The sequence below is a fragment of the Salvelinus sp. IW2-2015 genome, linkage group LG32, assembly GCF_002910315.2.
Source record: "Salvelinus sp. IW2-2015 linkage group LG32, ASM291031v2, whole genome shotgun sequence".
In the NCBI taxonomy this organism is placed as follows: Eukaryota; Metazoa; Chordata; class Actinopteri; order Salmoniformes; family Salmonidae; genus Salvelinus; species Salvelinus sp. IW2-2015.
Window position 1 is genome coordinate 18,392,356 of NC_036871.1, and position 15,842 is coordinate 18,408,197.

A 15,842-nucleotide genomic window follows, 5' to 3' on the forward strand; every position below is an offset into this window, starting at 1 on the left:
CAGCTTGTCGTGGTCTTCATGTTCTGGGACATCCTCCCCGGGAGGAGCCGGTGGGGGAGGGAGCCGAGGGGGTGGGGGAGGGAGCCGAGGGGGGGGGAGGGAGCGAGGGGGTGGGGAAGGAGCCGAGGGAGCCGTGGGGGAGCCGACGGGGTGGGGGAGGGAGCCGTGGGGGGAGCCACCTGGGATGGAGGGGCGAGAGGGGATGGAGCCGAGGGGGAGCCACCTGGGATGGAGCCGGGGAGGTGGCGGAGGGGAAGCCCTTGCTCGGGCCACGCCCAGACATCCTGGGGTCCTACGGCTCGGTGGTGACCCTGATCCTCCTAGGTCAACTGCTAACCCGGCCATTCGACCTGCCTCGCGTCTCTCCCACCCCTTGCCCCCACTCGAAGGGAGGGTCACTCTAGATCTTCGAGTTTCAGCATGAGCCGAGGTGGGTGGTGACGGATGCGTTTCTCAAGTTGGTAAATACATACTTTTAAATGTGTATTGATCTTGTGGGGTACCTGTCCAACTTGAAAATCTTGTTCCTTTCTCTCTCGCTGTGTTCCCCTTCCTTGCTTTTTTTTCCTCCACACAATCTCTCTCTGACCCTGTTTCTGTCTCTCCCTCTTCTGTGCCTCACCTGTTTGAGTTCCTAAGGGAAGAGGTGGTTGTGCTGTTCACAGCTCACTTCGTCATACTGTTTACCAGACAGCACTGGAGGTGAGCTCGCCCAACTGTGCATGTGCTCTCTTCCTCTCTCACTGAAGAGCCTTCACCTACTACATTGCAATAAGTGACTGGGGTGGGGGGGGGTAGCAGTTAAACCAACTTTCAGTGTCCTCAATGCCATCATCGTTATGTTGGTTGTGGAGGCTTGGCTAAAGTACATGCTGGATGACTACGAAGTACTTGTTAAACTTTATAGAATGTTCTTGAATATGCTATGTTTAGTGTGAGTGTAATAACACTTGTTATTTATTCATAAAGTGTTATAATGAAAAATGTGTCAGTAACGTGACATCCTTTTTAATTCCTACCACCTTAGACCGTCGTGACCCCGTTGACCCAGAAGTACTTTAACTTCGGGGAGTTGGAGAACAGCATCATTTACTGCATCTGTAGTGTGGAGGTGATCACAGGCTTCCTGTTTGTCCACTGGCTGTGCCGCCACACGACCGAGAGGGTGTTGCTGGCCGTGGGCCTTATCCTCTGCCACATCTCCTGCGTATGGTGCCTCATCTTCCTGGCCAACCCACAGGGTGAGGTTGCCCAACACTCTACTCAGCTGGCCATTTTTTTTTTTTTTTTTAGCTAGGTGAACAATGTTGCCTACTCAGACACGCAACCATACAGCAAAGAAACCTTAAAAGGTTATTTTCCCCCCAAAAAATGTTTAAAAATGCCAAATTAATTTTAATTGCAGGAATTCAGATTCAGGATACTGACTGTACGCGATGTAACATTGAGTATTAACTTTAGAACTGTTGTGACATACTTCCATTGCCTTTAGTCTCCTCTCTCCTCTCCTCCAGGTAATTTCTCCTGGCAGTTAGCAGAGTTCATCATTGGGGTGTCCTCAGATTTCAGGGCTCCCCTTTGTAGCTGTGGCCAGGTGTGTCTCTTCTCCAAAATCACTTCGGTAGAGTCTCAGGTGAGCAATGGCGCCCTCTAGAGGACACCTTTCGGACATACAACGTCTGTAGTTTAATGTAGCTGCTTAACCCAGTCTTTTTGTTCATTAGGCACCAATCGGAAGAAAACTAACTGAAACGGGGAGGGATCACCTAGACTTGTCCAATAAGAAAATCTTATTTTAATTTTCCGTTGCTTAAGGTTTTGCATTGTGTCCCTAATGAACATAACCCCGGTACACCCCATTTCCGTTCTGCCTGGTTTCGTCCGTAATTCCATAAGAGTGGATTTTGTATCTCTCGGCAGTTTATCAAACATTTTCTGAACTTGAGTCCCCTTTTAATAACTTGGTTATTAGGGTAGGTTCCTTGTATTTCTATTGATCAGTGTGACGTAAAGGGATTAGAGAACAGACCTGCAGGTACTGTGCTGCCTCTGAGCAGAATAGTTAGAGCGGCTTTGAGAACAATGTTCTCGGGTTGTGTACATTAGTCACGTGGATGCTCATTATTTTATTTATTTTCTGTTTCAAAGCATTTCTAAAAATCTTTTGCTATGGACCAAAAGGTCCCTGTTTTTGAAAAGCTGTGCCGTCCAAGGTAAATATCTGTCTGCCCTCGAGGAAACCTTAATTTACTTTTGGGGCCACTGTACTACATGTTGAACCGAGGGGGGAGCCACCTGGGATGGAGCCGGGGAGGTGGCGGAGGGGAAGCCCTTGCTCGGGCCACGCCCAGACATCCTGGGGTCCTACGGCTCGGTGGTGACCCCTGATCCTCCTAGGGGGGGGAGCCACCTGGGATGGAGCCGGGGAGGTGGCGGAGGGGAAGCCCTTGCTCGGGCCACGCCCAGACATCCTGGGGTCCTACGGCTCGGTGGTGACCCCTGATCCTCCTAGGTCAACTGCTAACCCGGCCATTAACGACCTGCCTCGCGTCTCTCCCACCCCCTTGCCCCCACTCGAAGAGGAGGGTCACTCTAGATCTTCGAGTTTCAGCATGAGCCGAGGTGGGTGGTGACGGATGCGTTTCTCAAGTTGGTAAAATACATACTTTAWAATGTGTATTGATCTTGTGGGGTACCTGTCCAACTTGAAAATCTTTGTTCCTTCTCTCTCGCTGTGTTCCCCTTCCTGTCTTTTTTTTCCTCCACACCATCTCTCTCTGACCCTGTTTCTGTCTCTCCCTCTATCTGTGCCTCACCTGTTTTAGAGTTCCTAAGGGAAGAGGTGGTTGTGCTGTTCACAGCTCACTTCGTCATACTGTTTAACCAGACAGCACTGGAGGTGAGCTCGCCCAACTGCATGTGCTCTCTTCCTCTCTCACTGAAGAGCCTTTCACCTACTACATTGCATAAAAGTGACTGGGGTGGGGGGGGGTAGCAGTTAACCAAATCACTGTCCTTAAACCAACTTTCAGTGTCCTCATGCCATCATCGTTGTGGAGGCGTTGGCTAAAGTACATGCTGGATGAKTACGAAGTACTTGTTAAACTTTATAGTAATGTTCTTGAATATGCTATGTTAGTGTGAGTGCTAATAACACTTGTTATTTATTCATAAAGTTGTTATAAATTGTTTATGAAAAATGTGTCAGTAACGTGACCTCCTTTTTAATTTCCTACCACCTTAGACCGTCGTGACCCCGTTGACCCAGCAGTACTTTAACTTCGGGGAGTTGGAGAACAGCATCATTTACTGCATCTGTAGTGTGGAGGTGATCACAGGCTTCCTGTTTGTCCACTGGCTGTGCCGCCACACGACCGAGAGGGTGTTGCTGGCCGTGGGCCTTATTCTCTGCCACATCTCCTGCGTATGGTGCCTCATCTTCCTGGCCAACCCACAGGGTGAGGTTGCCCAACACTCTACTCAGCCGGCCATTTTTTTTTTTTTTTTTTTAGCTAGGTCGAACAATGTTGCCTACTCAGACACGCTATGTACCATACAGCAAAGAAACCTTGAAGAAGGTTATTTTCCCCCCAAAAAATGTTTAAAAATGTCCAAATTAATTTTAATTGCAGGAATTCAGATTCAGGATACTGACTGTGACTAATGCGATGTAACATTGAGTTTAACTTTAGAACTGTTGTGACATACTTCCATTGCTTAAAAAAAATCCAATGGATTAGTCCTTTGTCTCCTCTCTCCTCTCCTCAGGTAATTTCTCCTGGCAGTTAGCAGAGTTCATCATTGGGGTGTTCCTGCAGATTTCAGGGCTCCCCTTTGTAGCTGTGGCACAGGTGTGTCTCTTCTCCAAAATCACTTCGGTAGAGTCTCAAGGTGAGCAATGGCGCCCTCTAGAGGACACCTTTCGGACATACAACGTCTGTAGTTTAACTGTAAGTGCTCTAAACCAGTCTTTTGTTCATTAGGCACCAATCGGAAGAAAACTAACTGAAACGGGGAGGGATCACCTAGACTTGTCCAATAAGAAAATCTTATTTTAATTTTCCGTTGCTTAAGGTTTTGCATTGTGTACCCTAATGAACATAACCCCGGTACACCCCATTTCCGTTCTGCCTGGTTTCGTCCGTAATTCGCATAAGAGTGGATTTTGTATCTCTCGGCAGTTTATCAAAACATTTTCTGAACTTGAGTCCCCCTTTTAATAACTTGGTTATTTAGGGTAGGTTCCTTGTATTTCTATTGATCAGTGTGACGTAAAGGGATTAGAGAACAGACCTGCAGGTACTGTGCTGCCTCTGAGCAGAATAGTTAGAGCGGCTTTGAGAACCAATGTTCTCAGGGTTGTGTACATTAGTCACGTGGATGCTCATTATTTTATTTATTTTCTGTTTCAAAGCATTTCTAAAAATCTTTTGCTATGGACCAAAAGGTCCCTGTTTTTGAAAAGCTGTGCCGTCCAAGGTGAAATATCTGTCTGCCCTCGAGGAAACCTTAATTTACTTTTGGGGCCACTGTACTACAATGGTTGACCTTGTGAAATAACTAATTTCACTGCACCTATCCATTGTGACAATTAAAAAAAATATATATATATATATACACAGTTGAAGTCGGAAGTTTACATACACTTAGGTTGGAGTCATTAAAACTTTTTTTTTTTCAACCACTCCACAAATTTCTTGTTAACCAACTATAGTTTTGGCAAGTCGGTTAGGATATCTACTCTGTGTATGACAAGTAATTTTTCCTATATCGACATAACCTGAAAGGCCGCTCAGCAAGGAAGAAGCCGCTGCTCCAAAACCGCCATAAAAAAGCCAGACTACGGTTTGCAACTGCACATGGGGACAAAGATTGTACTTTTTGGAGAAATATCCTCTGGTCTGATGGAACAAAAATTGGAACTGTTTAGCCATAATGACAAAAGGGGGTGGCAGCATCATGTTGTGGAGGTGCTTTGCTGCAGGAGGGACTGGTGCGCTTCACAAAATAGATGGCATCATGAAGAATGATGTTCCAAGCTGTTTAAAAGCAACATCTCAAGACATCAGTCAGGAAGTTAAAGCTTGGTTGCAAATGGGTCTTCCAAATGGACAATGACCCCAAGCATACTTCCAAAGTTGTGGCAAAATGGCGTAAGGACAATGAAGTCAAGGTATTGGAGTGGCCATCACAAAGCCCTGACCTCAATCCTATAGAAAATTTGTGGGCAGAACTGAAAGCGTGTGCGAGCAAGGAGGCCTACAAACCTGACTCGGTTACACCAGCTCTGTCAGGAGGAATTGGCCAAAATTCACCCAACTTATTGTAGGAAGCTTGTGGAAGGCTACCTGACACGTTTGACCCGAGTTAAACAATTTTAAAGGCAATGTTACCAAATACTAATTGAGTGTATGTAAACTTCTGACCCACTGGGAATGTGATGAAAGAAATAAAACCTGAAATAATTCTCTACTATTATTCTGACATTTCACATTCTTAAAATAAAGTGGTGATCCTAACTGACCTAAGATGGCATTTTTACTAGGATTAAATGTCAGGAATTGGGAAACTGAGTTTAAATGTATTTGGCTAAGGTGTATGTHAACTTCTGACTTCAACTGTGTATGTATTTATTTATTTCTGAACATGACCCCAGGTATGTGTCTCTTTTTGGTATTTGTCAGTAACTGTCTGCCTGTCCCTCCCTCTCTCTCCAGGGTTGAGCCAGGGGGTACGTCGCTCTGTGGGTGGTCTGGCCACTATCTTGGGCCCCCTATGGGGGGGTGGTTTGACGGGGCACATGTACATCATGCTGGGGTTGATGATGGCTCTACTGGTCCTGTTCGCTGTGAGTTCACTGTCTCTTGTAAAATAGATTTGATTTCATTGAGAATAACCCATATAGATAGATAGATAGATAGATAGATAGATAGATAGATAGATAGATAGATAGATAGATAGATAGATAGATAGATAGATAGATAGATATATCTATCAAATGATTGATAAACAGGTGTAGACTAACAGTGAAATGCTTACAGGTCCTTCCCAACAATGTAGAGAAATAGAAACCTAACGAGGAATAAATATACAATGAGTAACTATAACTTGGTTTAGAGACATGGATGTATGTTCGAGAGGTCGACCGATTTCATCGGAATGGCCGATTGAAAAAAAAAATAAAAATAAAAATAATAATAATTATATATAATATTTTTTAATTGGGGCCGATTTCAAGTTTTCATAACAATCGGTAATCGGAGTTTTTGGACACAGACTATGGCCGATTTACATTGCACTCCACGAGGAGACTGCGTGGCAGGCTGACTACCTGTTATGCGAGTGCATAAAGGCGCCAAGGTGCTAGCTAGCATTAAACTTATCTTTTAAAAAAACAATCAATCTTATCATAATCACTAGTTAACTACACACGGTTGACATTACTAGTTTATCTAGCTTGTCCTGCATTGCATATAATCGATGCGGTGCCTTTTGAATTTGTCATTTGAATCACAGCCTACTTCGACAATAGGGGATGATTTAACAAGCGCATTCGTGAAAAAAGCACTGTCGTTGCACCAATGTACCTAACCATAAACATCAATGCCTTTATTAAAATCAATACACAAGTATATATTTTTAAACCTGTGTTTTTAGTTAATATTGCCTGCTAACATGAATTTCTTTTAACTAGGGAAATTGTCACTTCTCTTGCGTTCTGTGCAAGCAGAGTCAGGGTAAATGCAGCATTTTGAGCCACCTGGCTTGTTGTGAACTGTGTTAGGAAGAAATGGTCTTCACAAAGACCGTAATTTGCCAGAATTTTACATAATTATGACTTAACATTGAAGGTTGTGCAATGTAACAGKAATATTTAGACTTATGGATGCCACCCGTTAGGTTAGATACGGAACGGTTCTGTATTTCACTGAAAAAAGAAAGGTTTTGTTTTCGAAATGATAGTTTCCGGATTTTACCATATTAATGACCTAAGGCTTGTGTTTATTATATTCTAATTAAGTCTATGATTGATAGAGCAGGTTGACTGAGCGGTGGTAGGCAGCAGCAGGCTCGTAAGCATTCATTCAAACAGCACTTTCGTGCATTGCGCTGTTTGACTTCAAGCCTGTCAACTCCCGAGATTAGGCTGACAATACTAAAGTACCTATTAGAACATKCAATAGTCAAAGGTATATGAAATGCAAATGGTATAGAGAGAAATAGTCCCATAATAACTACAACCTAAAACTTAKCTGGTAACATTGAAGACTCATGTTAAAAGGAACCACCAGCMTTCATATGTTCTGAGCAAGGAACTTAAACTTTAGCTTTTATACATGGCACATATTGCACTTTTACTTTACTTCTCAAACTTTGTTTTTGCATTATTTAAACCAAATCAAACATGTTTCATTTTCTTTGAGACTAAATAGATTTTATTGTATTTTATTAAGTTAATAAGTGTTCATTCAGTATTGTAATTGTCATGATTGATTTATATATAATCTGCCTTTTTTTTTTTAAACATTTTTGAAATCGGTATCGGCTTTTTTTTGGTCCTCCAATCTGTATCGGCGTTAAAATCATAATTGGTCGACCTCTGTTCTACAAGTGCATTCGAAATGTGTTCAGACCCTTCGACTTTCTCCACAGGTTACGTTAACTATTTAATCCATTATAGAATAAGTCTTTTTCTCTTCTCAATCTACACACTACCCCATTACAAAGCAAAAACAGGCTTTTAGAAATGTGTGACTTTATAAAAAAAAAAATTACGTAAAAATTACATTTACATAAGTATTCAGACTCTTCACTCAGTACTTTTCTTAAAGCACATTTGGCAGTGATTTAAAGACTTGGCACACCTATATTTTGGGAGTTTCTCCCAMTCTCTGCAGATCCACTCCAGCTCTGTCGGGTTGAATGGGGAGCGTTGCTGCACATCTATTTTTCATGTCTCTTCAGAGATGTTCGTTCGAGGTTCAAGTCCGTACTCTGGCTGGGCCACTCAAGGACATTCAGAGTTGTCCCAAAGCCACTCCTGCGTTGTCTTTGTGTGCTTAGGGTCGTTGTCCTGTTGGCAGGTGAACCTTCACCCCAGTCTGAGATCTTGAGTGCTCCCGGAGCAGTTTTTCATCAAGGATCTCTGTGTACTTTGCMCCGTACACCTTTCCCTCAATCCTGACTAGTCTTCCATTCCCTGCTGCTGAACAACATCCCTACAGGATGTCACCACCATGCTTCACTGAGGATGGTGCCAGGTTTCCTCCAGACATGATGCTTGGCGTTTAGGCCAATGAGTTCAATCTTGGTTTCACCAGACCAGAGAATCCTTGTTTCTCATGGTCAGACTACTTTAGGTGCCTTTTGGCAAACTGCAAGCGGGCTGTCATGGACGTTTTATGGAAGAGTGGTTTCCGTCTGGCCACTCTGCCGTCTGGCCACTCTGCCGCCTGGCCACTCTGCCGCCTGGCCACTCTGCCGCCTGGCCACTCTGCCGCCTGGCCACTCTGCCGCCTGGCCACTCTGCCGCCTGGCCACTCTGCCGCCTGGCCACTCTGCCGCCTGGCCACTCTGCTTGTTGAACATCTCATTCCGAAGTCTTTGGCATTAATATAGTTGCCCCCCCCCAACCTTTTGCTGCATTAACAGCCTCCACTCTTCTGGGAAGGCTTTTCAATAGATGTGGGAACATCTTCGCCTCCCGAGCCCGTTGGGAGTTGCAGCAATGAGACAAGATCGACATTGGGGAGGAAAAAGGTGTAAAATACAAAAATAAATCCAGGGTTTACAAACTAAGGTGTCATTGTACGCTGATTCATGTTTTCTTTTAAAGCCACAAGCTGATTAAACAGGTGTGCTGTGGACAAAAGGCCACTTTTAAAATGTGCAGTTTATCACACATCACTGCCCACGGATTTCAAGTTGAGGGCTCGTGCAATTGGCATGCTGACTGCAGGAATGTCCGCCAGAGAAATAAATGTTAATTTCTCTACCATAAGCCATCGACAATTTGGCAGTACGTCCYTATGGCCTCAACCGCAGACCATTTGTATCCATGCCACCCCAGGAGCTTCACATGCATCTACTTTAAGGTGTCTCTGACCAACAGATGCATATCGGTATTCCAGTCATGTGAAATCCATAGATTGGGGCTTCATTTGATTTCAATTGATATTTCCTTATAAACTAATTCAGTACTCTTTAAAAAAAAAAAAATTGTTCAGCGTAAATAGCCAAATGCGCAGCACTCAACTCAGGCGGCTGTATGAAGTCTACTGTATCTGCTGGTGACGTCTCACTCAAAAGCCTCTACTTTATCACTCAGAATTGCACTTTCCAGTGTTACTATTTCTCATGTAGTGTTATTAAACTAAACCAGACAAACCGTAGTAAAATAATGTTACCTAGTCGGCTGCTGTGTTCAATCCAATAATATTCCTCGCCAGGTGCATTCAATTTGCAAGAGGAATATAAGGGGAAACTTATATTCTGACAAGCAGTCAATGCAAAACAATTCTTAATGCAATCATGGGAAAACTGCTTTAGTAAGCGTTATTGGCCTTTTTGTTAAAAATACAAAAAAGCCTACTAAAGCAATTTTATTGGTAAAAATTGTTTCAACATACTGTAGCCTATGCATGGGCTATATTATCAGACGTGCTATTATCACTTTTACAAAGTAGGTTATCGCCCTTTTAACTGCACCTAAACTATGCCTGAAACTCGGGTTGTAAATGTAGAGAAATAAAACGTGGTAGCAATGTAAAACTGAGATGCCCCTTTTTTTTGTTTAACTTACAAAAAAGGTTAGACAAAAGGGGCACTGGTGTTCATTGACTATAGCTCATTCTCACAGAGGTGTTCCTCTTGTCCAGGTGGGAGAGTGACGTTTGAAGTGCAATAGATGATCTGTTGGAGGTATGTGAGTTGAAGTGGATCCAGGGTGTCTGTTTTATGTGAGCCATGACTAGCCATCAAAGTATTTCATGGCTGCAGATGTGWGCGCTTTGGGGCGTTAGTCCTTTATACAGGGTACCTTGATGTTCTTGGGCACAGGGACTATGGTGTTTTTTTGAAAACATGTTGGTATTACAAGCTGGGTCATGTCAGTGAAGACACTTGCCAGCTGGTCAGCTCAGGGTCAAAGTATGCATCCTGATAATCCGTCTGGCCCTGCGGTCTTGTAAATGTTAACCTGTTTAAAGGTGATCCTCCCGCGAGATCAGTCGTCCGGAACAGCTGGTGCTCTCATGCATGGTTCGATGTTGCCTTCTATGAGCTCTTTGAGGCAAGCATTTACTCGTCTGGTAGGCTCGCGTRGCTGGGCAACTCGCAGCTGGGTTTCCCTTTGTAGTCCGTGATGGTTTGCTCATCCGACGAGCMTCAGCCGGTGTAGTAGGATTTGATCTTAGTCCTGTATTGACTCTTTTGATGTTTCGTCGTAGCGGGAGTTCTTATTATATTAGTGTCTGCCTCCTTGAAAGTGGCAGTTCTAGCCTTTAGCTCATTGTGGATGTTCCCTGTAATCCATGGCTTCTGGTTTGGATATGTACAGTGAAGTCGGAAGTTTAAATACACTTAGGTTGGATTCATTAACTCGTTTTTCAACCACTCCACAAATTTCTTGTTAACAAACTATAGTTTTGGCAAGTCGGTTAGGACATCTACTTTGTGCATGACACAATTTGTTCCACAATTTTAGACAGATTATTTCACTTATAATTCACTGTATCACAGTTCCAGTGGGTCAGAAGTTTACATACACTAAGTTGACTGTGCCTTTAAACAGCTTGGAAAATTCCAGAAATCGATGTCATGGCTTTAGATGCTTATGATTGGCTAATTGACATAATTTGAGTCAATTGGAGGTGTACCTGTGTATGTATTTCAAGGCCTACCTGCAAACTCAGTGCCTATTTGCTTGACAGCATGGGGAAAAACAAAAGAAATCAGGCAAGACCTCAGAAGAATTTGTAGACCTCCACAAGTCTAGTTCATCCTTGGGAGCAATTTCCAAARGCCTGAAYGTACCACGTTCATCTGTACCAACAATAGTACGCAAGTATGAACACCATTGGACCACGCAGCCTTCATACCGCTCAGGAAGGAGACTCATTCTGTCTTCTAGAGATGAACGTACTTTGGTGCGAAAAGTGCAAATCAATCCCAGAACAACAACAAAGGACCTTCTGGAGATTCTGGCGGAAACGGGTACAAAAGTATCTATATCCACAGTAAAACGAGTCCTATATCGACATAACCTGAAAGGCCGCTCAGCAAGGAAGAAGCCACTGCTCCAAAACAGCCATAAAACAGCCAGACTTCTGTTTGCAACTGCACATGGGGACAAAGATTGTACTTTTTGGAGAAATGTCCTCTGGTCTGATGGAACAAAAATTGAACTGTTTGGCCATAATGACCATTTATGTTTTGGTTGAAAAAGGGGGAGGCTTGCAAGCCGAAGAACACCATCCCAACCGTGAAGCATGGGGGTGGCAGCATCATGTTGTTGGGGTGCTTTGCTGCAGGAGGGACTGGTGCACTTCACAAAATAGATGGCATCATGAGCCGAGAAATTATGTTGCTTCAAAATACATCCACATCTCAAGACATCAGTCAGGAAGTTAAAGCTTGGTCGCAAATGGGTCTTCCAAATGGAATATGACCCCAAGCATACTTCCAAAGTTGTGGCAAAATGGCGTAAGGAAAATGAAGTCAAGGTATTGGAGTGGCCATCACAAAGCCCTGACCTCAATCCTATAGGAAATTGTGGGCAGAACAAAAAAAAATGTGTGCGAGCAAGGAGGCCTACAAACCTGACTCAGTTAAACCAGCTCTGCCAGGAGGAATGGGCCAAAATTCACCCAACTTATTGTGGGAAGCTTGTGGAAGGCTTCCCAAATCGTTTGACCCAAGTTGAACAATTTAAAGGCAATGCTACCAATACTAATTGAGTGTATGTAAACTTCTGACCCACTGGGAATGTTATGAAAGAAAATCTGAAAAATAATTCTCTTATTCTGACATTTCACATTCTTAAAAGAAAGTGATGATCCTAACTGACCTAAGACAGGGTGTTTTTTACTAGGATTAAATGTCAGGAATTGTGAAACTGAGTTTAAATGTATTTGGTAAGGTGCATGTAAACTTCCGACTTCAACTGTATGTGGGGAAGACGTCGTCGATGCACTTATTATTGAAGAGGATGACTAATATGGTGAACTCCAATGTTATCCAATAAATAATGTTCGTGCTAAGCAAAACTTTGTCCTATAACTTAGCATCTGCTTCATCAGACCACTTCTGTATTGAATGTGTCACTGGTGCCTGTTTGCGTGCATGAGAACAGTGACTGTATGGAGGAGAATATATTTAACGCGTTTGGTTGGCTTACCTCAAACCAAAACTGTTTTTGGTCTCTGATAATAATCAGTTTAATGTTAATTGTTTGTGTAACATTGAACCTTTCTCTATCAGATCATTTTCTCCTTCTCCTATCCCCGCCTGGTGGCTCCCACTGTGGTAGAACATGCACAGGGTGAGGATAGCGGGGGTGTGCGAGGTACGTCTCAACTTACAAATAATATGCCATGTAGCAGATGCTTTTATCCAAAGGGACATTTTTTTATGTAGGGTATGTCTCTTTATGCCACTCCGATAACGAAGTGACGTTGTTCTTGCAGGCCAGGAGAACTAACGTAGCGGGTTTGGAGACTGAGGTAAAGGTTAGTGAAATGCTCTAACCTGCTACAACAATCACTTRGTATCGAAATGGCGTTAAGTGTCCCTAGTCCTGTGAKTCAAACTCAAGCYCCATGCTCTACCAACTGCGCTACAGAGGACCACAAAATATTATTGAAACTGCAGAATTTGGTGCGTGGTCCCAAATGCATCCATTAAATGCATTGTAGAGGGTCCACAGTTATTTTATGCATATTTATTCATTTGTAAGGAAATGAGTAGAACAAARGTTTCAGCTGTTGGGCCATGTCAGATCTTGTCAAATTTACATGTTTAACACATCATCCAAACAAATGCTACACTAATAAAATGTACTTTAAAAAAGAGATATATTCACTTTGGCATGTGTTTTCTCTTTCTCTGCAAGTGTGAAGCGAGTGTTTCTTCCTACCTTGAATCCATCTCAGGACATGTGCTTCCTCAATCTCTGAAGACTCCCATATGTTGCGCACAKACCGTACAAGATGACTGTAGGGCCTGTACTAGATGAATGTACTTCTGCAAATATAGTATCAAAATGGAAATGAAATACTTTGGAATTAGGTGTAATGTACAAACATTTAGAAAGATGTTGGTTATGCACAAAACATTACAACTTCGTAAAAGGTGTTTCTGATTTTTATAGCTCATAACCTCCTATCACATTTCACATGATTGTACCACTGACTGAAWTACTTTCACACACTGACTCTGACAAAGATTTTATAAGAAATGAACAGATCAGATTTATGTAGAGACAAATGGTCAAAACATTGATAATACCTCAGCCCACACACACTGTCCAGAGTTTTCAGCTGACTGAAATGTATCAATGCATGTTGGTTATTTCTGATGGCTGAGTATGATTATGACATGCAGTACCCTTTTCTACCACTGGRGGGTGCCCTTATCCTTTATTTCTTTACTGTGGTGTTACTGAAGACTTTGTGGCAGAGCCTCAAGTAGATCGCTGTCCTGGTCCCAGATCTGTTWGTGCTCTTGACGACGCCATTGCTGTCGACGTTAAGCCAAACATGTTTACAGTGACAAGGAGTTGGCTTGATGGCACAGACTGGCACTCTGGCAACTAAATAGCCAAAGAGAGAACATGTTTCTGAAAATCACTTTTTTTTTTCTTCACAGAATGAGGGCAAGGGGAAATACTAGATCACTACTGACTGTAATAAATATGTAATGGCTTTATGAATGGAGTCATATGTTGAAGTTATACTGTTCTGGACGTCTTGTGACAGTTGTTAAAGATGACTATGGCTTAATGTAATCTGCTACGTATTATTTTTGCAATTGAGGTATTATATTTTGGTCAGTGCATAACCTGTTCTATAACCACTTAGTTAGTGAATTCATGTCTTCCTTTTGAGAATAGCTTTTTTTTAATCCGGCGGTGTCTCATTTTGTAAAGGAATATGCTAATTGTTTATAGCTAACATTTATCTTTCTGTTTGAGACATTTTCCCATAACTCTTTGAATACTTTAAGTTGCATATGATATGAACACACATTTATACATAGCTAGTAGTCATGGTCCCTAATGTGTTGTAACTAACGGAGAAGTCTAGAACTTAGCTTTCAAACAAATCTAGATGTGTATAAGAGAATGGTCCCTAATGTGTTGTAACTAACGGAGAAGTCTAGAACTTAGCTTTCAAACAAATATTTCATCTATTTGAATAATGTTCTAGTATATTATTACCTACCATTGTTAAACAAGMTTGTCATGTTTTCAATCAAAATGATAAAACGTTACACTAGTCTCTGCAACACTACTGTGCACATGTACAACGTATTGTGTCTTGGCCATTTTTACAATGAAATGTCACTAATAAAAATAAAGTTTTTTGCCAGTGTTTAAAGTGTAGTTCAAATTGGTATATTAGTGACGTCCTATGTGCTCCGTTTAGAAAGATAATTTCATAATTCCAGGGTGAGAAGAGATTCATCTCAGGTAAGGGGGCATACTGTAACTTGAATTATGTCCTGTAAAACCGGAGCGGTTTAGCCACAATTTGAGGTTAACAAATATAATGCATATTTAAAATGRAAACATGTAATTACAGAAACTAACAGTGAACGTTAGTACATAAAATGTTATGTAACAATTTGCCTGTAACTGCCATGTAAATATGTCGATGTTAGGCCACATTGGAAAGTGGACAAAATGTGAGCGGTATTAGAGATTTGACTTGAATATGCATTGCCACGTTAAGCACTTTTTTTTATAAAAAAAAAATTATATATCAGAATTTAGAAGCTCTACATATGATACGCAAATATCAGATTTTTTTTTTTAGACTAGACCCTTMCGGGTAATGACAATGTCTTCAGTAAAAAAAAATAACTCTTGGTCATGAAATCCTAAYTCAAGGCACTGTTATTTCACTTTCTTTGAAAAATATTAGTTCAAGGAATATAACCTCGTCTGTTAACTCRAATCCAATGTCCAAAATTACAGAGCTCTTAGAAATAACTGATTCACTTTGTAAAGCGATGAAAAACCAAGTTTTTATTTTTATCCGTTTTTATGAGCTCGGAWTCCATTTCAAATCGAGCTATTGAAAATATAATAAACTGACATTTGATAGCGCTCTTGACTACTAACTAAAACACATTTAGAAAGCAAAGTCCTCTGTTCTGTACCATATACATTTCTCAATGAATCTACATGTCATAACTACTAATAAGCAAACCATTTTGAGGGAAAATAATTCAAGTAAATTAGTTTTGTCGTCTGGTCCAGCTTTTTTGAAATGTGTTGGAAAAAGTTAACACTTCAGGGGATGTAAAAATATATTTTTTAAAGTGTTTTAGATTGCTCACATTGATGCTTCTTTGTTTTATTTTGCTGCTTACGTACTACCGGTATTCACTGAACGTCTATATCACATGCCTTAATGGGGTTGTGCGGTGTAGTTTAGTGATAGCTAGAGAAGTAATATTTTACTTATTAACGTATTTTTTWTTTTTTTTACCAACATTGTTGAATGTTCTCGAAGTCATTAATTGTATGGATTAATGTGGTCTTTGCCGCAAGAAYAAACATACTGTATTTTAACTATATATTGTGTTAGGTTAGTCCGGTATCAAAACAARTTTTAAGT

The 15,842-nt window shown here is 41.7% G+C and overlaps 1 protein-coding gene and 1 long non-coding RNA gene across 2 annotated transcripts in view; both read left to right on the forward strand.

Annotated features, from left to right (window-relative positions):
• Nucleotides 1-14,317, forward strand: part of mfsd8l1 (major facilitator superfamily domain containing 8-like 1) — a 21,774-nt gene extending 7,457 nt beyond the window's left edge. Inside the window, 10 exon segments of the mRNA XM_070436677.1 lie at nt 1-28; nt 31-110; nt 2,430-2,622; nt 2,826-2,899; nt 3,245-3,458; nt 3,769-3,891; nt 5,718-5,848; nt 12,481-12,565; nt 12,687-12,728; nt 13,112-14,317. The exon segment at nt 1-28 is cut by the window's left edge and continues 60 nt beyond it. Of these exon segments, the coding sequence (XP_070292778.1) occupies nt 1-28; nt 31-110; nt 2,430-2,622; nt 2,826-2,899; nt 3,245-3,458; nt 3,769-3,891; nt 5,718-5,848; nt 12,481-12,565; nt 12,687-12,700 (942 nt within the window). The 3' untranslated portion in view covers nt 12,701-12,728; nt 13,112-14,317.
• Nucleotides 686-1,556, forward strand: LOC111957313 (uncharacterized). Its single transcript, XR_002876358.2, has 3 exons — nt 686-702; nt 1,028-1,241; nt 1,515-1,556. It is a non-coding gene; the product is annotated as an uncharacterized lncRNA (long non-coding RNA).
• Nucleotides 14,318-15,842: the final 1,525 nt, after the last annotated feature.